Below are 21,614 nucleotides of genomic sequence, written 5' to 3'. Positions count from 1 at the left end.
GCGCTGCGGGTGCAGAGGGAACCCCCATCCATGCCCCCCTTTTGGTAGAGAAAAGATCGTGTGGAAATCCAGGGGGGCGGGCGGGGGGGCCGGATCCTACCACCTTCCTCCTAAGAAAGGGGTGTGAGCCGATGGGGAGGGGGGGGGTCGTCGGAGGGTCCAAGGCAGCCGGGGTAGGTCGGTGCATGGGTGACGGTTGGGGGGGGGGGTGCAAGCCGGGCTGAGCATCCAGAAAGGGGGCTGGGTATCCCCGCAGGGCGGAGCCGGAGGGTCCTCCCCCTCGCCCCCCCGAGCTCCGAAGACCCCCCCCCCAAACACTCCACCCCTGGCGCTCAGCCTTTGCCGGCAAGGCAGCGCCTGGTCCTCTGGATGGAGCAGTGTGAGGGAGGGAGGGAGGGAGGGACCAGAGGAAGGAGGGAGGGAGGCGGGGAGGCAGGGATGCAGCGGCAGCGGCGGCACCCGGAGAAGCAGCTGGAGCTCGCCTAGGAGCAGCCTCGGACGGAGCAAGAGAGTCCCCAACGCCCGCCCGGCCAGGTAGGTCGCGCCTCTCGCCGAATTGGTGCCCAAGGGAGGGGGCGATTGGCTGCAGGTCGAAGCCATTCCTTCCAAGGGGGCGGAGGGATTTGGGGGGTGGGTGCGATGCTCCCTCCAGCTTCCCCCCCCCCAATTCCTTGTATTCTTGCACGGGGTTGCATTGCATGGTGCGCGGACGAGTGTGCGTGTGTGCAGGTGTGAAGAAGCAGACGCGTGTCTCCCTCCCCCACTACTCTTCCGATGTCCAGACACCTGCTAGTAGATACCTTGCAAAGGAGAAGGGAATCCCCCTTTTTGGCGGGGGGGGGAGGGGAGGGGGGAGGAGGATCGTCCCCCCCTCCCTTGGGGTCGCGCAGAATCCTATGCGGAAGCCAAGAAAGGTGTGTGTTGGGGGGGGGGGGTCTTCCTTGGCCGCCTTTCTTCCCAAGAACGGTTCCCGTTTCTTCGCCCCGCTGGATCGCACAGGGAGGTGTTGTGTTGTGGGTTGTGTTATGGGGGGGGGGCATCGCGAAGGAAGGTGGAAGGTCCCGGAGAGGGGGGAGGGAGGGGGAGGGAAGGGCTCAGTAGGAACGCCCCTCCCCCGGGTGCTGGGACTTGGGGGGGCGGAAGTATCATCCTTTATTTGGGCGTCGCGGGACGTTTGGAGAGGGATGGAGGGGGTGGGTCTCCCAACAGCCCCCCCCTCCCCAGAATGAGGGAGGGAAGGTTGCCAGCTCTGCCCCCTCCTCAAGCCCCTTGCTTGGCTGCCTCACGCCAGAGGAGGGGAGGCGGGCTTGGGGGGGGGGCGAGGACCAGCCCATCCTTCCGCCTGAGGACGAGGGGGGGAGGGTAGGTCGTTTCAGTGGATGTGGGGGGCACTTTTCCACCCCATGTTGCATCAGATAAATCTGGCCTCACTATTTTATGGGGAGGCTGATCAAGGGGATTTTTGGGGAGCTGTGTGCCCAGTTTATCATTTTACCCCCCCCCCCCACACACATACGCTTCCAGTGGCAGAAAAGGATTGATTGGGGTGGGAGGGAACATCTCTCAGAGCAAACACAGGCTGGGGAAATGGCATTTTGTCCCTCTCCTTATTTGGGGGCCGTGGTGGCCAAGATCTCTCTTCCCCCCCCCCGTGTTTCTTTTGGTGTAACTCCCCCCCCAGGTGCTCCTCCTCCCCCAGCACCTGTAGCCCAGAAGGCTCCCACTTTGGAGGGGCGCACGATGGGCTTCATCCCCTTATCTCCCTCCAAAGTCTGATGGAGCATCTTCTGTTCCATCTTTTCTTTCCAGAGGACAGGGGTCCCGGGAAGCAAGCAGGGTGGCGGGAGGGGGGGAACACTACACTACACTACACTACACTACACTACACTACACTACACTACACTACACTACACACACACACACACACACACACACACACACACACACACACACACACACACCATTTCCTGAATCAAGGCACCTTGCTTTCTCAGTGTTGGTACCAATATGCTTCGAAGAGGAGTCCCAACAGGAAGGAGGGTCCAGAAGGGGAAAGGTTGGGCCGTGTGGTGGCCTGGAAGGAATTCATTTCACTTCCTTGAGGTCCTGATTACAACTTGGGTTTCGTTCCGTCCTGGACAAAATGCACCTTAGGCAGAATCCAGATCTAGTCCCCCTGTGAAAGGGGACCCATTGGCATCAGTGAGGTTTCTGTAAGTGCCAAGGTCTCATTCGCCTGGAATTTAAGAGAGTGCTCCGCAGCATAAGTAAAACAGAAAAATTAGGTCCCTGCCCCAAGGTGTCTGCAATATCTCCTACTTTCTATGCCATACCAAACATTCACAGCTCTGAATCGAGTTAGGGGGCTCCTTGCCACAAGATACAGTGAAGGCTTCTAGCTTTGAAGGCTTTTTTGAAAGGAGTAGATAAATTAATTATTGTTTTCCATTATTTATTGCACTTATTATCCCGCTGCCCTTCTACTGTGGAACTGAAGTTAACAGCAAGACATAAGCAAATCTCAAGCGGTCTTCCTTCCAGACACTGTCCAACCCTAGACCTACTTAGCTTCAGTAAGTTCCCTCTTTCTTCTGCCTTCAGATACGACCTTCTCGGTCCACACTTTCCATGCAAAAGGCAGAGACACAATTTCTCTTGAGGACTAGCTGCTGGAAGCAGACACAAGGAGAGCCGGCGTAGTTATGCTCGGTGGAAGTGGCAACCCAGTGGGCGGCAGCTGTGAAAGAGGCAGGCAGCGGGCGAGGAATTCTTCAGAAAGTGGCCAAAATTAGGAGCGTCAATATAGCAGCAGCCTTGCCCGGATGCCCGGTGCAGTCCTACACAGACGACTGTGCACAGTTTGGCCAATGCCTCTGGGGAAAAAAGGATATTATGAAGCCAGATGATTAAGGAGTTGAAGCGATTCCCCTTCAAGTAAATGGCACAGGGGTTTCGGAGTGTAGGTAAAAGTTGTCTAACATTGAGCGCAGGTGTGACCGAGGCTGGCCAAATGATGCAAATAGACTTAGGAGAGGTTTGTAAAACGATGCGTCTGATGCGCAGGATGGAGAAAGAAAGAAAGGATGAAGTTTCCTCAGTCCTGGAGCTGAAGGTCACACAGTGCATCTGACGAGCACAAGAAAGCTCAAACCAGAGATGGAAAGGATTCCCTTAAGGGCAGCAAACGCTGGTGGTTGGAACCGCCTGTTATGATGGTGGCGGCAGGCGCAGAGTGAAAAATCAAAAGGGGGTTGTAACATAATGCATCTGTTGGTGGTGGCTAGTCAGGATGGTGATGGGGGTGGCATTCAGTCCTGGACGGTGCCCCCCCCGCAAAAAAAGTCAATCTCTTGTTCCAGCCATGGTGACGCTGGGCGAGCCAGGAGAGGGCTCTAACCTGGCAGGCGCCTGCTTTATGGTCTTTTGCCCCTGCCTGGGAGTTTCTGAAAGGCTCCAGCGGTGGGGTGGGGTGGGGTGGGGTGGGGTGGGAGGGTCCCTGCCCTGCTGCTAAAGAGAGAAAATTCACCCCTGGCTTTTATCTGAGCTCATCATACACAAGAGGGGAAGGTTCCCAACCTTGGGGATTTCATGCCTTTCCCTCTTTAAGTTGCAATTCAGCCTAAAAATGAACATCGGTCATGAAAAGTCATGCTTTCCTTGAAAGGTGGAAGAGGTACTGGGGAGTTGCGCCCGATGGGGAAGGGGTGGCCGAATCCGGAAGGGTCTCCTGTGCCTTGGCAGGAGCAGCTAGATGACCTCGGAGTGACAGATAACTTCTGAAGGGGCCACAGGGCTGCACCTCAGGGAGGAGCTTTGTTCTCTTAGGTGACGCAGGGCCCCAAAACAGCTGCTCAGGGCTACGTTTGGTTGCCTTCCAGGAGCTTACACAGCAGAAAAGGCACAAAGGATGTAAAAGGGGGTGACACCTCTTCCTGGACCACTAAAAAAGGCGAATACATGGCAAGCTTTTGTGGAGGAATCCCATTGGATCAGGTGAAGTGCCACTGCCTTCAGGGGGAACGCAGAAAATATGTCTGCGTTTTTCTCCAAAAATTGGTGCTGGGAGTTGGTGCCGAGTCTGCCTGGAGAGATGATTTCAGATGCAGGTTTCAAAATAGCTTCCTCTTTTTCACGTTAGCCTCCAATTGACATCCATTATTTTCAGGCAGAGGTTGGACTGATGGGTGGCTGTAAAAGATCCTTCTGCAGGGGCTGGCACTCAGAAATTTACTGTTCACTCTTTTAAAAACTGCTTCCAGTACTGGCATGGTTTTGTTCTATTTTTTTCCTGCTGCTCATGGATGGTTGCTCCTGCCCCATGTAAATAAAAACAGATTCCAGGAAGAACATTTTAATACCACATTATGGGTCTCCATGTCCCAGTTTTAGATGCCATGCATGTTGGTGGCAAGGTTGAAAAAATAAGGGAAAAAATCCTTCAATCAAGGGGATCATAAGGTATCTATAATATTTTTATTTAAATCCCTAGATCAGGGCCAGTGCTGACCAGTGCGTCAACTAAATTTTTTGTGTGAGACTTAGAACTCAGAAATAGAAAGGTACCCCCAAACCCCACCCTCTCCGATTTCGGTTGTGTTGAGAAGAACCAACAACATTTAAAATTCTTGCCGCTTGTGACAACAGAGGGCTGATTGATTTAACACATTCAGCACAAAGAAACAGGGCTTATGTGGTAGAATGTGTTGTCCGATTGCTGGAAAGGAGGATCTTTTTAAAAAAAGTTTCCAAATGCAGTCACTTCCCTGCATGGAGTCCCCTAGCACCTCAGTGAGAGAGTGCTGTTACTTGGTCCCCCTGATGTGCTAGCTTTCTTCTGAGGAGGAGTTGTTTTTAGACAGGCAAGCATTTAAAAACGGGACCCCTTATAGTACCATGCCAGTGGTGCCTGACTTCTCTCAATTTATGGTTCTTTCTAGCATGTGGAGTGTGTGTGTGACAGAGAGAGAGGGAGGGAAACAGATGTGTGACGAAATTCCGACCAGATGGTCCATTTAGAAAAATGATCACTATGATCCTGGATTCTGGCTGGATCTTGCTTGTGGAGTTAACCATTGCGGAGATGTTAAGAGGGCGTGAAGAGAGCTGGATAGGTGGGATTCTGTTCATGGCTAGATGCACGACAGAGGTTTGCACCAGGAACTCTTTCCTGCGAATGGCCAGTGTTGCATTTGACATAAAAACGCTGCAGGTGCTCGCAGGAAGCCAAGGGGCTATGGTGACCCCGGAGAACCTCCAGTGCTCCAGACCAGTCCTTCTCCATGGCGGCCATTTAGTGCCCAGACACCTTCGAAGGGGGCCACAGACAGGAAAATGATCCTTCACACACCACTTTACAAAGTTCATTACGTGACTTACGCAATCCCGAATCAGCCTATCTTTGTTTCATTTTTTGATTGATGGCCATGCTCCAAAAATGCTGGAGAATGGCTGCTCCAGACTACACCTCCCATCATCCTTGGGGCTGGTGGTAGCTGCCCTGAGGAACTCCTTGGCTGGCCCCAACTGCGTGGCCTGCTTGAGCGCCCCTTAAGCCGCTCGATGCAACTTGAACCCTGGACTGCGTAGCCCAGGAATGAGCTACTCTTCCGTGTGAGCTCCCGGTCCATTCCCGGGGGGGGGGGATTTTCCTCCCCAATGCCCTCTTCCCCAACGGCCACCTGGTTCCGGTGTGGGGATCTCCCCTATTTCGAAAACCGAAGATATCTCTCTGGGCAGGAAGAGCTTTTGCCCGCACTGGTATTTTAGGATTCACCCAGTTCCCTTGGATTCTGCTCACCTCCGGAGTTGGCATCTTGGGCAGAAGAAAACTCCTCACCCTTGAGGGTTTAAATTTTTTAAAAAATTTAATCCCAGAAGAAAGAACAGACGGAGCCTGTCTTCGAATCCTCGAAGCAGTCGCCTGCCGTTCCATCAGCTTCTCCCTCTTTCACAGAAAGGGGCCTTTCTCTTCTCCCCGATGGCCAGTTTTGCTTTACGGTCGAGGCCTTAGGGTCTAAGGTGGAGGACAGGCTCCTCTTGACCAGACCTGACCCCAGGGCCAAGCGTTGTCTGCACTCCCTCTTCTTGGAGCCCCATAAAAATGACCTCTCTTGGCCATTCCAACCCACAATTTCCCGGTCCAGCTTTTCCGAGCCTTGCCTTCCCTTCTTGGAGGATGCACCGCCTGCAGGAGATGTTCTCATCACAGAAATGTGGGCTGTGGCAGAGGAGTGAGTGAGTTCACCCTTCGGGGCTTGGCGTGAGCGAGTGCCGAGGGGAGGCGGGTTGGCTGCTGAAGGCTGTTAAAACGCTCTTGCTTAAATTCTTTCCTTGCAGCGCCCGGACCACTTTCCTGGGTCGCCTCTTCTGCAGGTGAGTATTGGCCGGAGTTAAAAATAAGTGTGCTGTGAAATTTTAAAAAGAGGCTGTGAAAAGGGGAGAGGGGGGGGGAAATGGTTTGAGTGCACCAAGGAAGAGCCGAGGCACTGGATCAACGAGGCATAAAAATATTGTTAGGGTCACCCTGGATTCAAACGTAGTAAATTAGTAGATTTTTCTTCCTAGTCCTGTCTGGGGTAGATTGAGCTAAAATACCTGAAAAACCTTTGATGCTGTCATGCTTCAGAACTTGATGCACATATAAGGCAGAAGTAAGTGGTCAGCTGGCATGGCACAATTTTAGAAAGGGCCACCGTGCTCCTTTGGGGGAAGAGGTCAAACCTCCCACGAGGAGCATTAGAGAGACTCGACTTACCGTTTGCAAAAATTAAACTGAAGATGCTGTGTGTCCTTGTCTGGTAAGGTCCCTAGAGATGTGATGGGAGCATCTCAAGAGCTAAAGGATAAACATACCTTTGGAGACCTTGTGTGTGCTCTCTCTGTGTGTATGCATACACATGTGTATGTGTTGCCAGTTGTGTAACATGTGACTGAGGCAGTGGACTGCACTGCACAGAAGCACACATGATAGTAAATCTGTTCATCTTAAAAATGTTGCTAGTATATATATTCTAAGTTTTGTTTGGGGTGGTAAAGAGAAATTCAACAGTTGGTCAGCGGCTTTTGCACTGGGCATTGGACCTTAGCGTTGCAGTCATGAGATGTCGAAACCGGTGGGAAGAAATGAATTAATCGAGCTAGGAGGGGTACAGACCAAGGAAGTTTTAAAAAAAAAGTATATTTTTTTTCTGGAGAAAATGAGAGAGTGAGTGAGGGAGAGAGAGAGAGAGAGAATTTTGCATCTTTAATTATGCTTGCAATTTTGCTTTCCAGTCCGTAGGCTCCCCAAATGACATAACGCACAATAAAAGTCACAATGACACAGTAAAACATGGGAGGGAGGAGAGGCTCCTTACAAGATAATGCAGCTGAGGAGCAGGTAAAATTCCAGCGCAGAAAAAGAAAAGCGAGCCTTTCTCAGACATGCTGGTTGGAAATGTCAGAGGTCCTGGAAAAGACGGTTGATCTGTAGCCAGGCGGGTCACCTGGTGGAGAGAACGTGCCGGAGTCAGGAGTGACATGGAGGGAAAGACTGTGCTTCCCCCCCCCCCGGTCACCACCCACCTCATCAGCGTTGGTAGGAGAGCTAGTAGAGGACGGGCTTCCAGGAAGGGCTCCTTTCAGGTTCGGGCAGGACCAAGTGGCCCTTCGGGTCCCGAGTGTTTTCAGGATTTAGAGGGTTTTTAAAGCAGAACTTTGAATTGGATGGAGAAATGGGAGAAGAGCCAGCTGGGCTGATTAAAAAGCAGCGGGATGTGCTTCCATCCCCTGCCGTGGTATTTGGGGACCCTCTCTGGCTTCCAAACGCTCTTCAAGGGCAGCCCTCTGCGTCATTTGTAATCCAAACTAGATAAACAACACAGAACCCACGATCAAACCCGATGCATGATTCATGATCTGCAGAGATCTCAACCAGAAGCCTGTGGACAGGCTCCCTTTGTTCGGGACGAGAGGCGGCGACATCAGCGGCAACCTCAAGAGGCCTCCGAAGATAACATGGGATGGATCTCACAGGCCGCGGGCTTTCTCTTTGATAAGGGAGCACAGCCTTATCCCGTTGAGCACCTTCTCCAATGCCCGGGGTGGGGCTGGAATGGGATGCCAGACCCCCATATTTTACAGCTAGGCTAAGAACCTGCCCTCCATGGGCCACATGTGGTGTCCCAAGACCTCTGTCTTGCACCCTGGGGCTCCTCCCAGGCTCCCATTTCCCCTTCCAAATGGAAAGAATGGCATATCCAGAAAGTTCCACCGTGGAATTCTTTTCTACAATAAAAGGAATTCCCTCACTGCACCTTCTTAGTCAAAAGGAAAAATGGAAGAGAGGAAGGTGGCTTGCCATGAGAGGGTTCTTGCGACCCACAGAGTTGGGTGACAGGGTTGTGAAAGAGCCTCCAGAATCTCCCAAGGTTCTAAAAGACTGGTTTAGAGAAGGTCACCAACGGCAGGTGGCTTAGCATTACCACAAACCTAAATGAAGTGAAATAAACTTGACTCTGCTTCAAAACAGAAGTGAGAAACCTCTGGCTTTCCAGATGTCCTTGGGCCCAACTTACTGGCCAGTGGTGAAGGACGATGGGAGTCATTATTCTGCTACATCTAGAGGGCGACAGGTCATTCTGCCCTCCTGAAGTCTTGGAAACAGTGTCAATGTCACGTGGAAATTGGAAGGCTTCTGCCAAGAGCTTTCTTTACAGCAGAGCTGAGTTCCCAGTCCCTAAGACACGGGCCGTGTGCATTGTCCCACTCCAAGATACACCTGTTCCCAGGGAGTAGCTTGATCTCCTTGTGTGCCAGCTCAGGTCTCCTGCTCTGAGTCGTCCGCTCACTCGATGGTGCCCTTCGGCCAAGGTTGGCTTTGGGAGCAAAAAGGGCCCGAGGCCATCAACGGAGAGGGCAGAGAGCGAGCCGTTCTGAGCTCCTTTTGCACGAGCGGAAAGGAGAAGAGGGAGGCCAGGTGCCTCACCAGAGTCTGGGACTGGATGCCGTGTCCATTCAGGATCACTGGATCCTTCCTGGTTGTTTAAAAATCATTGGGATCGTAGTAGTCGCAGGCGTGTGTGGGAACGGCTGACAAGGGGCAGTAAAACATTAATGAGCTGGGCAAATTTCTCTCTCTGCAATCATGTCCTTCCCTTTGCTGAAAATAAACCTCTTCTCAAAAGGGAGCTGACCCAATTTTCCTCCAGCTTCCAATGTGAACAACCTGTTCTGGAAAGTTGTTCTTCCAGGGTGGGGTCTGGAAGGGGGTCTTTCCCGTCCGTGAGAGGACCCAGCCCCAGGGAGGCCCGGAGGTGACCCACGGAGGTGGAGTCTGATGTGGAACCACTGGGGGAAAAAACCCCAGATCTCTCAGCAGGTTCCCCCACGCAGGGGTCTTGTGCAGAAGCCACCCCCCTGCCCGCGTCCCCCGTTTCCGTGGAAGGGGTAGGAAGGAGCCTTGGTGTCTTCTGCCGGTCACGACAAGGTCTCGGCTCTCCTCCCACAGTGGTCTGCTTTGCCCTCCAACCGAAGCTCATCATGTCTCTTTTCCTGAATATCTGTGGTTGTTCCAGGGCCATATGTTTTATTTTGGTATATTTTGAGCCGAGGCGGGGGTGGTGGTGATGATAGGAGCTTTTGAAAAGGCAGATACGGGATGTGAACATGGAAAGATGAACTTACTGATATAGCTTAGCACTTCCCAAGGTGCAAAGAGTCTTGCCGTTTGGGGTTACAGGTGCCACCGACCGCCGGAGACAAATCTATAAGGCTCTAAAGTTCTCGAGGGCAGCCCTGTTGTTATTTTTTGTCTTCTTGCTGGGCTCTGCAAGAACGTCACAAAACACCACAAGTGAGGCTGGAAAGAGCAGCACCTTGGTCTTTAAAAAACAACAACACCCCCCTAAGGGAGACCTAAGCAGGAGCAGGCCATGATCCTGGGTTGTCATCTATATAGTTGGATAGATATGGAAGGGTGAGTGCTCCTTGTGAGCGTCCCATTCACCACCTTGTGAAAGACAATCCAAAAAAGGCACCCAGCAGGACTGGCCCATGAGCCGAGGAGATATTTTGTAAAGTTGACAGCTCTTCATTTCCCTTCGAAGCCAAACCATCCCCCCCCCAAATAGTTTGCTTTACAGTGGGGGGAGCTTGCAGCCATCACTGGGAGGGTTGCAGTTAAATCCAGAGGGGTCGGAGCATGGAAAAATGGCTATGGCCACACTGGCCGGGGATTCTGGACATGGTTGTCCAAAACAAAACCCCTATCATTTCCAAGCTCTGAGAGGGAGCAGGGAATGATGTCTGGAGCTGTGGCACATCATCGCCCTTGCTGCTCAGAAAATGGTAAGGTGTTCACCCTGAAAGCCCTGATTTCACTATATCCCTGCCTGTCACCGTTGCTGGCATCTTGCCTTCGGAGTATCTCTACTGCCTCTGAACATGAAAATTGCATTTAGCTATCATGTTCGAGGCCCAGCCTCCTCCTTGATTTCCCAATGCTCTCTCTCTCTCTCTCTCTCTCTCACACACACACACACACACACACACAGAGAGAGAGAGAGAGAGAGAGAGAGAGAGAGAGAGAGAGAGGTTGACCATGGCTACTTTTTCAGAAGACCATGCTGAGGTTCTGCTCGCCAACATGCTGGCTACGGGAAATGTGGAGTTGATCTTCCGAAAAGGAACATTTGGGAGCTCTGAGGATGAAGCTCCCATTTGGGAGTGGCTGACACTCCCTCTGCAGTAGGCAGGAAGCGCAGAGACCTGGGTGCGGGCATTTGTCTGTGTGCGTTACGTGTGCACTTGGAGAGGCAGCTAAACCGGTGCCCAACGTCATACCAAGTGGCAGAGAATTCATTCAGCCCCTCTCAGTGGCGTGAGAAGCGGTCCCTGCTTTCTCCTGCCTGAGGGCAGTGAGAAGCAACAGAGGATTTCCCCTGTATTCGTAGGAAAGTTGCCTTGCACTTCTGCGGGTTGGTTGAGCCACTTGGAAATCGGATCGCAGGACGCCTCTGAAGTTTACTGATGATCTCTCTCTGTGTGTGTGTGCGCGCACGCATGTTTGCATTCTGTTATGCACACACTATTGATGTGAAGAATTTCAGTCACTTTTGAAGGACACCTTCCAAAATAATATATCAGAAATTGGCAACTTCAGCCCCAGAGACTGAATCGTGACACCTTCCCCTTCCCCATGACAATGTGGGTTTGTGGTTTCTCAGCTTTTGTACATACAGCGAGAACTTTAAAAGGTTGAAATGTCTCCATTAAGGCAAATAGGGCTTAAAACCCCTGGCTACTGTGTTGGGTTTAATTGCTGAGAACCTCTCTGGTGCTGAATGAGGGTCTTAGGCCAAAAAAGGGTCTCGCGACCCCTTGCAACATGCAAACAGCCAGGAGGGGAAGATTCTAGGGTGTCGTGGCCACACGAGGAGGCTGCTGTCAATGAGCTCAGCAAGAGGGGAACTCACAGCATGCCTCTCCACGTGAGTCCTTCAAAATGTCTTCTCAACCAGATCTCAAGCTATGGGCTGGAATCACCTGCGCAAGGGTGATGTGGTTGGTGGTCGGCACTGGATTCAGTGAATCCCAAATGTTTGCCCCTAGAAGCCAGAAGAAGCTCCCTTGCAAAGAAAACCTGTTCCAGCCATAAGGCAATGTTTGGGGTGGGTGGGTTTGAATCTCCACTGGGTAGAAGGCTGGAGTGAGCCACGCTCTACCCCTAGGAGGAAATGATGCATCTCTAGTCACATCTCCTTGGCTCTTAAAAGGATTATTATTCCGGGATTGAAAAATATTGTCATGTTTGGCTGTCACAACTCTCCTGAAATATTTTCATCAGTCAGAGATGCTGTTTTGTTTATCTATTTAGGAAAAGGGGAATTTGTATCAAGTAGATAGTGCTAAATTACCTCTTGACTGTCTCAAGGGGGGAGGATGTGGGTGTAATCTAATAATTCCCAAGCGCTGGCTATCACACCCTCCCTCTTGATTTTTGAGGAAACCCTCATGCCTCCTCATCTGGCCTTTTCCATTGTCCAACTCCCTTGAATGACAATAATAAGATTGATTGATTGATTGATTGATTGATTGATTGATTGATTGATTGATTGATTGATTGATTGATTGATTGATTGATTGATTGATTGATTGATTGATTGACTGATTGATTGACTGACTGACTGACTGACTGACTGACTGACTTGTATACCATTCCCATTCATGACAGGGCACTACTCAGACAAAAATGAAGTCAATTCATAATTATTTCCAGTTAGAAGTAAGTCCAGGTTTTCTTGAGGGATCCTAAATTCTAGCAAAGGTATCTTTCTCAGAAATTTGTTCAAGGTTATTAAAATATGTTTTATTTTGGTATGAAACTCAGTTTTATGTATCTCATGTTTAACCTTGAGAAAAGAAGACTGAGGTTCAAATACTTGAAAGGTAGTCCTATAGAGGAGGGGCAGGATCTGTTCTTGATCATTCCAGAGAGCATAATGGGCTCAAGCTAAAGGAAGACAAATTTTGGAAAAACCTCTTAACTGTTAGAGCAGTATGACAATGGAACTCATGGCCTCAGGAGGCGGTGAGCGCTCCAACGCTGGAGGCCTTCAAGAGACAATTGGACAACCCAGACCTGTTTTGACTTGGATTCCTGCCTTTAGCGGGGGTGGGTGGGTTTGTACTTCATGGACTTACAGGCCCCTTCCATTTCAATTATTTTATAGTTCTATAATTCTATCCTTTCCAATTTTCTCCATGTGCCTCCAGGGGAAGGTCCCCACTCCACCCTCATTTTGGGAAGCAATGGTGTTTCAGATTGATGACATTCATGTAACCCGCCATTTTTGATTGATTGGTCAAAACCCAGTTTCTTTAAAAAGGACTTAAACGCTCAACCCAATTAGAACAGTGTTGGCTTAGTCCAGGAAATGGGTGGCCTTTATTATGTGTCTTGCATTTTGTAATCCTAAAATATGCCTCCTTGTAATTACCGTAGTGTGGTAATTCTGGAAGGTAATAATTTTGGAAGGGTAATTCTGGAAGCAAGGCAGTCCTCAATCCATATATGTTTTCAGGTCTAAAAATATGGGGAAACCCAAAGATGAAAAGGGACGAATAAAGGAGTCAGTGGGGAGAAATCAGGTTCATTAATACAACTGGTACATTTACATTAATGAAGCGATGGATTTTAAATCGTTTGATCATTTAGTGATGGCTCTGGCCTTTCAGAAATGATGTTTTGCCAGTATCTCCATAAAAGGCTTTGCGGTCCCAAAATGTTCAGCCAGATGCTCCAGCAGGCCTGGAGATACGAGATGCATTGCCATTTCACAAAATGCAGAAATGTTCCAGTAACCCACCAGCTTCCGTTGATGCATCTCTCTCTGACCTTACTTGATCCACAGATTAAGCCGGCATCTGAGCTAGCGATTTAATTACAGGAACACATATGGAAAGAAAATTGTTTATTTTATTTATGCCCCACTTTTCTCCCCCAAGATTAGGAGGGAAGGCTGTGAACAGTGTGATTAAAGAAACCTGGGTACAACTAGAAATATTGGCCATAATATCAAGATGGACAAATAAACAGATTGCCATATTAAAACATAACACAGCATTTAAAGAAATCTAAAAGAAGATCATGAAGAGTCAGACATAACTAAACAACAATAATAAAAAAAGATCAGTAGCTATGTACAGCTCCTCCCTTCGATTTAAGGGGCTCTGCTCGCCTAACAGCTGGCTGTATAGCTCAGTGGTTTAGGTCTCTGGCTGTGGAGCCCGAGGCTGGGAGTTCGATTCCCCCACTGGGCATCTCCTGGGAGAAAAGCCAGCCTGGGCAGGCTTGGGCCAGCTGCACATCGGTCCCAGAGAATGGTAAAAAGGGAAGGGTAAACCACTTCTGAATTCTCTCTGTCTGGAAAACCATGAAAAGGGTCACCAAAAGTCAGAATGTGGGGAGTTCAATTCCCTACCGTGCATCCCGGAAGATGGGTGGCCCTGGGCAAGCTGCACAGTCCCATGACACCCCCAGAAGAAGGGGATGGGAAACCACTTCTGGATATTATTTACCTGGAGAACCCTGGAAAGGGGAAATATGGGGAAATATTTCTAAGTCAGAACTGACTTCATAGCACACAACTAGACACCTAACCGGCATGATTAAAATATCAGATATTGGTTGTAATATTAGAATAAGCAGACTCTCCTATTGAAACGATAATAGAGTTTTAAGCCATTTTAAAAAGCATCAGTGGCTGGAATCCTGTTAAGATTTTACTCCCAGGCAAATGAAATCGTGGGTGAAGCAGCCTTCTGCCACTAATTTAATAAGGTTCTGGGTGCTTCGCCATGGGGTGTGATTGACACTTTGCAAAGTTCGTTGCCATTGGCTGCCATGACTGAATGCAATTTCACTTAGTTTGGAGTAAAGTTCCGATAAGATTCTGACCAGGGAAAAGTGCATCAATGCCTTCCCTCTGCAGCTCATAAGCTGCAAAGAAAATGTGGTGAAATGTTAAAAACTTTGCTTGCTGATAGGATATCAGGGAGCAGACAGCCTGGTTCCCCTTGGAAGGACCTTCTCCGAAACCTGGGAGCAGCCACCAAGAAGGCCCCGTCAGACATCTATGGAATTACACCTGTAAAGTTCATGTCGTTCTTCTGTTTTAGTCTTGCAGACTGCTTGAATTTTTAACATGGATGGATGGAGGGATGGATCTTCTGTCTCTATCCACAGCAGTATGACAGAGAAAATAAAAGCCTAAAAGTACAGTTCCATCCATGCACACAGCTTGTGTGGGTTAAGCTACCATTTTTTCTGGCATGTGTGAAAAAGTGAAGGAAAGGAAAGGAAGCCAAACGAGACGTGGGCTTGAAGGCAGAGGAAATGATGTCTTTGAATTTAACGTCAGGAGGCCTTTCTCTACCCATTTGGGCTGTTTGATGGCATTTATTGCAATGGAACCAGAATGATTCTTTGCTCTTTTCATGCTTCATATATATATATATATATATATATATATATATATATTCAGGAATACTGAAAATGTGAAGTTCTCAGTTTTTTTTAACGGCTCAGAAGGTGTAAAATGGGTTTCCTTTCAAATTGAGATATAAAGATTGCACATACGTTTCTCACTGCTTTCAGGTGATCCTGCTTCCTTGAGATCTTTTGTTTGCATGGTGCCTTTTCAAGAAAAACAGCAGAGTCTCAAAACCCTGTGGCTGGAGCCTTATTGGCAATTTAGAGTTCTGCGCAGGAACCACATTAAGTCATGGTAGCAAATGGCCACTTATCGGGGAGATGCTGGCTGCATTTGCTAGTGATCCTATCACCTCTCTGCCTTCACTTCTCCCGGCTCATCAGGCCCAGCTCCCTCAAGGGCTTGGTTTCCCGATCCTTCTCCTCTTGGTTGCCTTCCCCTGGACATGCACCAGCTGGTCAGCATCCTTCTTCTGCACCTAATGGTCTGGACTTTCTTTCAGAAGGTTTGGTCCAGAAGTTGCAGCTGGTGCAGAATAAGATTGCTAGGTGTTATTCTGGGCCATCTTTTCAACAGCATGTATAACGGTTTGCTTAAATAATTCTCCTGGCTACCCATTTGCTACCAAGCCAGGTTTAAGGTTTCTCAGTTGACCTATGAAGCTCTCTAGACAACTGGAGGTCAAGCTTCGGAGTCTCCCTTCAGCTCCCCATCCCTTAACGATCCTCCCCATCCCTTAACGACCCTTGGCGGTTCCTTAGGCATGCTCCTGAGGGTCGCTTTGTGAGTATGTGGCTAGAGAGCATTGTGTGCTCTGGACACACTGCATCCTATTTCACAGGGTCGTCCGGCAGATCGTTGCACAGCAGATTTTTACCCCCCCAGTTTGGACCTCTCTCTTCACCCCGGCCTTCCCCGTGCTCCAAATCATTTTACAGTTTTCCTGTCCACCAACAGCAGAACTGATTACTGCTTATGGCATTTTGATTTTGCATTCCATTTTCTGGGATTGTTACAGGGTCTGCTGGGGAGCCCTATTTAAGCGTGTGCTCGAGGAAGCAGCGGGAAAAGGTGCTGGGTCCTGTCAAGCCGTGCAGGTTGATGTTCCGGTCTGGAGTCAGTGGCCCTCCCTCATCAGGGCTCCATGGTGGAGCTTGGCTTTGAAATAACCCTGCCTGGGCAGCCCAAGGGAGTTGGGACTTTTGACGACTTTCCCAGGGTTTTCTAGGCACAAGAGTACTCAAAAAGAGTACTCAAAAAGTACTCCAAAAGGATTTTCCGGGCTGTCTTTCCAGGGGTCCCCGGGGACCACCCTGCAGCTTGCACAAGGCAACCCCATCAACCTCCCATCCCCACCCCACCCCACCCCAGGTGATCTCTGACAGCCCCTCTTCTGAGAGGCATTGTGGGGATACAGGCTCCCAGCTTTTGTGCTCCAGACCAGCTCCAAGCAGTGGCTCAGGACAGCAATACATCTGGGGATGCCACTGATGGGGATATGGGTTCGAATGATCCAGCTCGGCTGTAGCTTTTGGGGGGGGGCAATTGTGATCTCTGTGCCTGGCCTACCTTACAGGGTGGTTGTGACGATAAAGTGGCAGGGAAAGAACCATGCACACCAGGCAGAGCTCCTCAGGGGAAAGGCAAGCTTAAAAATCAGCATGGAAATAAATAACCCCCATGGTGAGTTTTTGCCTCCTCCTGCTGCTGCTGCAGCAACCTTTCGGCTGGACCTTCAAGCATTGATTTGCAAAATGGGCTTCTTTCTCTCCGGAGTGTTTCTTCCTGTGAAATCAGTTTCTCTTCTGAGGATGCCCCTCATGCCACTCGCCTAAGCCTGTTTTCTTGTGGAAAAAAAATCTTTCCAGCAGGGTGGTTGAGTCTCAAATGGCGTCCGTACGTTTCTGGAGCCAGAAAAATGGACCCAGACTAATTGCATCTCTTGCTGTCACTCTCTTTGTGTGGCTGAGCTTGTATGAAAAATGGTGCAGCAGCTGCTGGGAGGAAGAGATGGGGAGGAAATGAATCTATTCAAGGAAACATGCCTCTCCCCCCCCCTTCATAAAAGCCAGAGTCGCCCAATTAGCTCCCTATCGCATTTCCTGTTCAAGGAAAGTGGAATCAGAAGTCCCTTTTCTATGGAGATTTTGCTTGTTCTTGCTACCTTGTTTATCAACCTCAGTTCATTAGGTGGTCCCTGGGAGGCTAGGAGAGAAGGTTGCTCCTGATTTGCCATGAGGGGCACCTTTCTGAAGTCAGCACCAGCAAATGCCAAGCAAAGCAATGCATGTCCTTGCAAAGGGAAGAGTCTGGATTTAAACTGGCCTGTTCTCTGGCTCAAATCTTTCCAGGCAGGTACCTAGGAAAGCTGTGTCGTTTGGGTGCATCCGTGGAACTGCCTTTTGCTATGCCTGGTTCTCATATATTCTGGAGTTGAGCTTCGGCTCAAAATAAGCTCTGTGAGGGAGAGTATCCGCTCTGGGGTGGCAAGGTGACATTGACACCAGGGCCAGGGAATATGGAGAGGAGAAAAGTGCAGAGGGGAGGGACGCGGACCCAAAGACTCCTGGAGGACTTCCACTTGCTGTGTTGGAGAGGCTGTGCAGCCACATATTGCACCATGTCTGTCACTCAATGGGAGCTGTTAGCCATGCTTTGCGAAGCATGACAAGAGAGGGAGGGGTATGTTTAGAAGCTCCCCCTATTGTGACATGAGGTGTTACAAGGTTAAATCTGGAAGAGCTAATGCTCCTCATGATACTCCGTGTAGCCACACTCCCTTAGACAATCCCAAAAATGCCAGTATCAGCGAGAATCGGGTCTTTTGTAAAGCTAATGATGCCCAATGGACCATTCATGACAAAACTACCTTTCCAGTTTAAAAAAAAAAAAAGAAAGGAAATCCACTTTTTAACATGGAAATATTTGAGGACGGGGATTGCAAGAGGGCATGCAGCTCCTTAAAGTCCATATTGCAGAGATTCCCCCCCCCCAACTCTGGAGGTTACCCAACCATGATCATCTGGATTGTGTTCTTCTCCAGCCTGGGCAGCTAGGGGGGCAGCTGGGCTCTGCCCTTCATTCCTGCTGCAACCCCTGGCAGCCTTCTTCTCCAGGTTAAAAAAAAAAGATGCGGCATGCAAGCAAAAACTGTGTTCTCTGGCTGTTTCTGTACCTATGGCAGAGAGCCCTGCCCGCTCGCCCTGTTCCCAGCCACGTAGGCGTTCTGGTTTGCTAATGCAAGAGGGGAGAAGCCCTCTTCCCCCTTTGCCCAGGGCAGCGTGGGGGCAGAGCCCTCTTGACCTTTGCCCCCTGCTTCCTTCCAGTGAGGAGACGAAGACGAAGACCACCCCGCCATGGGAAAGCAGAACAGCAAACTGCGGCCGGAGATGCTGCAGGACCTGCGGGAGAACACCGAGTTCTCAGACCTGGAGCTCCAAGAGTGGTACAAAGGCTTCCTCAAGGACTGCCCCAGCGGCATCCTCAACGTGGAGGAGTTCAAGAAGATCTACGCCAACTTCTTCCCCTACGGCGACGCCTCCAAATTCGCCGAGCACGTCTTCCGCACTTTCGACACCAACGGCGACGGGACCATCGACTTCCGAGAGTTCATCATCGCCCTGAGCGTCACCTCGCGGGGAAAGCTGGAGCAGAAGCTGATGTGGGCCTTCAGCATGTACGACCTGGACGGCAACGGGTACATCAGCCGCGAGGAGATGCTGGAAATTGTGCAGGTAATAACCGAGCCGGAGGGGGGGGGCGCCCACTCTGGTGCGAGCCAAGCTCTGATTCCTTTTTTTAAAAAAAATGTTTTTGTAAAATGTATTTTTTATAAACATAAAATACACAAACCAAAATACAATTTAACTGTGTTCCCCACCACCAGGCGGGACCTCTTGCAATAATCTTCTTCTTCCTCCTTCTATATTCTTCTTCCTCTTTTATTGTCCTCTTCTCCAGAACTGCATTGATTCTTGATCTGGAGCTTTCCCTTTTCCTTCAAAACGCATATTCCAAAAATCTGCCCCATATTTCATAAAAATTATTATTTTTCAACTGCTGCGATTCTTGCCGTTTCCTCATGTTTTCTGGGGAGGCCTTTTCCGGAACGCCTGGTCTTCGAGAGGCACCCGTTTCCCACATTTTAAATCAGAGCCATCATCTGCTCTAAAGTCCAGGGAGGTTGACTGTTCAAGCGCTGGACAGCAAGGTAGTCTGGTGCAGTGGTTAAAGAGCTGCTTCAGGGTTATGGCGGAAGTCAGCTTCAAGTCCCCCTTCCTTAGCCTCACCCTACCTTGGAAGGCTGCTGAGAGGACAGAATGGAGGACGGGGACAACCGAGGCTGTGGGGGACTCCCTAGAGAAAGAGTGGGGTGAAAATGTCAGAAGAGCCTTATCCTCTCTGAAGCATTGTAGGTTCAGTCCCAGGCATCTCCAGTTAATGAGCTTGATGGCTTAATAACATCTCAGAGAGTGCAGCTGAGCCAGAGACCTTGGAAAGCTTTGAGGAAATGGAGTTGAGAATGCTGAGCTAGGTGGATCACCATGAGACACATCAGGCAGCCTCTGGATCATGCAGAGGTGCGGTATCTGGATGATGCAAACATATAATGTGCAGTTTATTTTATTTTATTTATATCCTGCATTTCTCCCAATGCAGGGTCCCAGGGCAGCTTAGAAAATGATTAGAAATAGACATTTAAAAACAATGTAAGAGTTCTTATTAAAATGTAATTCAAGGTGTTGTTCTAAAATTGTCACTAAAATCGAACTAAATAAAACTGCATCATAGAAAGACCTTCCTCTCCAGTTTCTACAAGCCTGGCTGACTTGACAGGAGAGTGGAATAGATTTAATGTTTTCCTTTTTCATTCCCTAATGCAGTTAACAAACAAGAACCAAAATAAATTGGAGGCAAAAATAATAAACAGGTTAGCTTTGGCTATTAAAATCGCTTCCCCACCAATGAAAATTAGTTTCTACCGATTAATTACGGAAAGCTATTGCTGGTTAATGTGCTGATTAAACCGATTAAAGCTTGCAGCCCTAATTACAGAGTGGAGAAAATCCACTCTGGAAAGGGTAACTCATCTTAAATGTGTGCCATTAGTAGCAGCGACTTTAATCTGCCGATTAAAATGATTAAAGCTTGCAGTTTTAAGAGAGGTACATCTATAGCTCTGTGTCCATTAAAGCTGCCTACAAGGCTACTGGTCGGGAAACGAATTCCTCTGGAGAGTCGAGGGGCTGGCTGCCAAAGTAGATCAGGCAAAAGAAATAGCAAAATTAAAAATAAATAAATAAATAAAGAAGAAAAACATGGTGTGGGCACCTTAAAGACTTTCTGCAATATTTTAATGTGAGCTTTGGTGGCTCAAGTCTGCTTCCACGCCTAAGCTGGAAAAGGAGCCTTGAGCGATATGCAGAGACAGGCCCGGGGGTGGGCGGATGGGGGGCTTTTCTTCCTGGGTGCTTCTCTATGAAGGGCTCCTAATGCACAGGGTAAAAGCATCCTGCCACTTCCCTGTGGAGCCTGTCTTTTCCTCTTGAGGAGATTGTTTTTCGGCTAGGAGAAAAAAGGGAGAGGCAGCTGAGGACTGGCAGAGGCTGGCTAGAGTCAAAAGAGAAAGCCTTAGTCTGGGAGCTCACAGAGAGAGGGCGGGGGTCTGGCTTCTTTGCCACTCTGCATTGGCATGCCTCATTTTTTATTCTCTCCCTCCGTCCTTCCCGAAGCATCAAGGCTCCAGATGGACGGGACGAGGGCCCTGTGTTTCATGGTGAATTGAGGGGTTAAAAAAGGGGGGGATAGAGGAGCAAAGGAGGCACACGCTAGGAGGTGGGTCCTCCCCTCGGAGGTTCTAGACCCCATAGGACTAGGGTGGGCTGTGGGGAGTTGGCATAAGACGGAGGAGGGGATGGGAAACAGATGCTCGGTGGCTGATTCATTTCTTTCCCACAACGAGACCAAATGAGACATGAACCTTTGCTCCCGACCAGCATCTGCAAGGCCAATGAAGCCCTTGATAAATGCTTCGGAAGCGACATTAAGCCCTCGAACTAATGAACTAATCATTCCTGCTGTTTGCAAAGGCTTTATGGCTTTTCCTTGGGAGATCCTTGTTATGGCTGTACAAAAAACAGTATCCCCTTCCTTTTCATCTCCTTGGGCTCCCCCGTTTGGCTTTCTCAGTATCAGCATCCTTTCACCCCGTTCTTCTTCTTTTGCCCCTGAGGAAATCCACGTGCCCCCTCAAGGGGGCCATGGGGCACTTTTGCCGTGTTTTGAGGGCAAAATTGCCTCCGTTTAAAAAAATAAAAGTTTAAATTTGGCCACGGCAGGGTATGTAGAAAGCAAGGTTCTCATTTTTTTTTTTAAAAAAAAGGTTTTTGAAAAAGTAACAACCATTTTCCAGTTTATAAAAACCCATTGTCGTGATCTTTTATTTAAAAATAATAATAAGAAAATGATCCTCCATAGCCACAGACCTCCCTCTTCAGAGTCCACCGCTCAGGCTGCCAAATAAATCTGAGGAACAGCCCTCGGCTTCACTACCTCTGTTTTAGTCGATACATATGCTAGTCTTTTGACAGGCAAAGAGACTTGTGGTGCTTGAAACCTTACTTTGTTTTATTTGGCGCAAGA

General features: G+C 49.3%; 1 protein-coding gene across 2 annotated transcripts in view; it reads left to right on the top strand.

The window, feature by feature from the left end:
- The first annotated feature begins 402 nt into the window (after positions 1-402).
- The window catches only part of HPCA (hippocalcin), a 31,980-nt gene continuing 10,768 nt past the window's right edge, over positions 403-21,614 (top strand). The window contains exons 1-3 of one of the 2 annotated variants that reach the window (XM_020800628.3): positions 403-534; positions 6,337-6,372; positions 18,299-18,706. In XM_020800628.3, coding sequence (XP_020656287.1) covers positions 18,329-18,706 — 378 coding nt within the window. In that variant the 5' untranslated portion in view covers positions 403-534; positions 6,337-6,372; positions 18,299-18,328. The remainder of the gene's footprint in view (positions 535-6,336; positions 6,373-18,298; positions 18,707-21,614) is intronic. The other variant, XM_020800627.3, reaches the window with a different exon arrangement.

This window comes from Pogona vitticeps, chromosome 9 (genome assembly GCF_051106095.1).
Source record: "Pogona vitticeps strain Pit_001003342236 chromosome 9, PviZW2.1, whole genome shotgun sequence".
NCBI lineage: Eukaryota > Metazoa > Chordata > Lepidosauria > Squamata > Agamidae > Pogona > Pogona vitticeps.
Note: the sequence above shows the minus strand (reverse complement) of the source record. Positions and strands in the feature narration are given on the sequence as shown.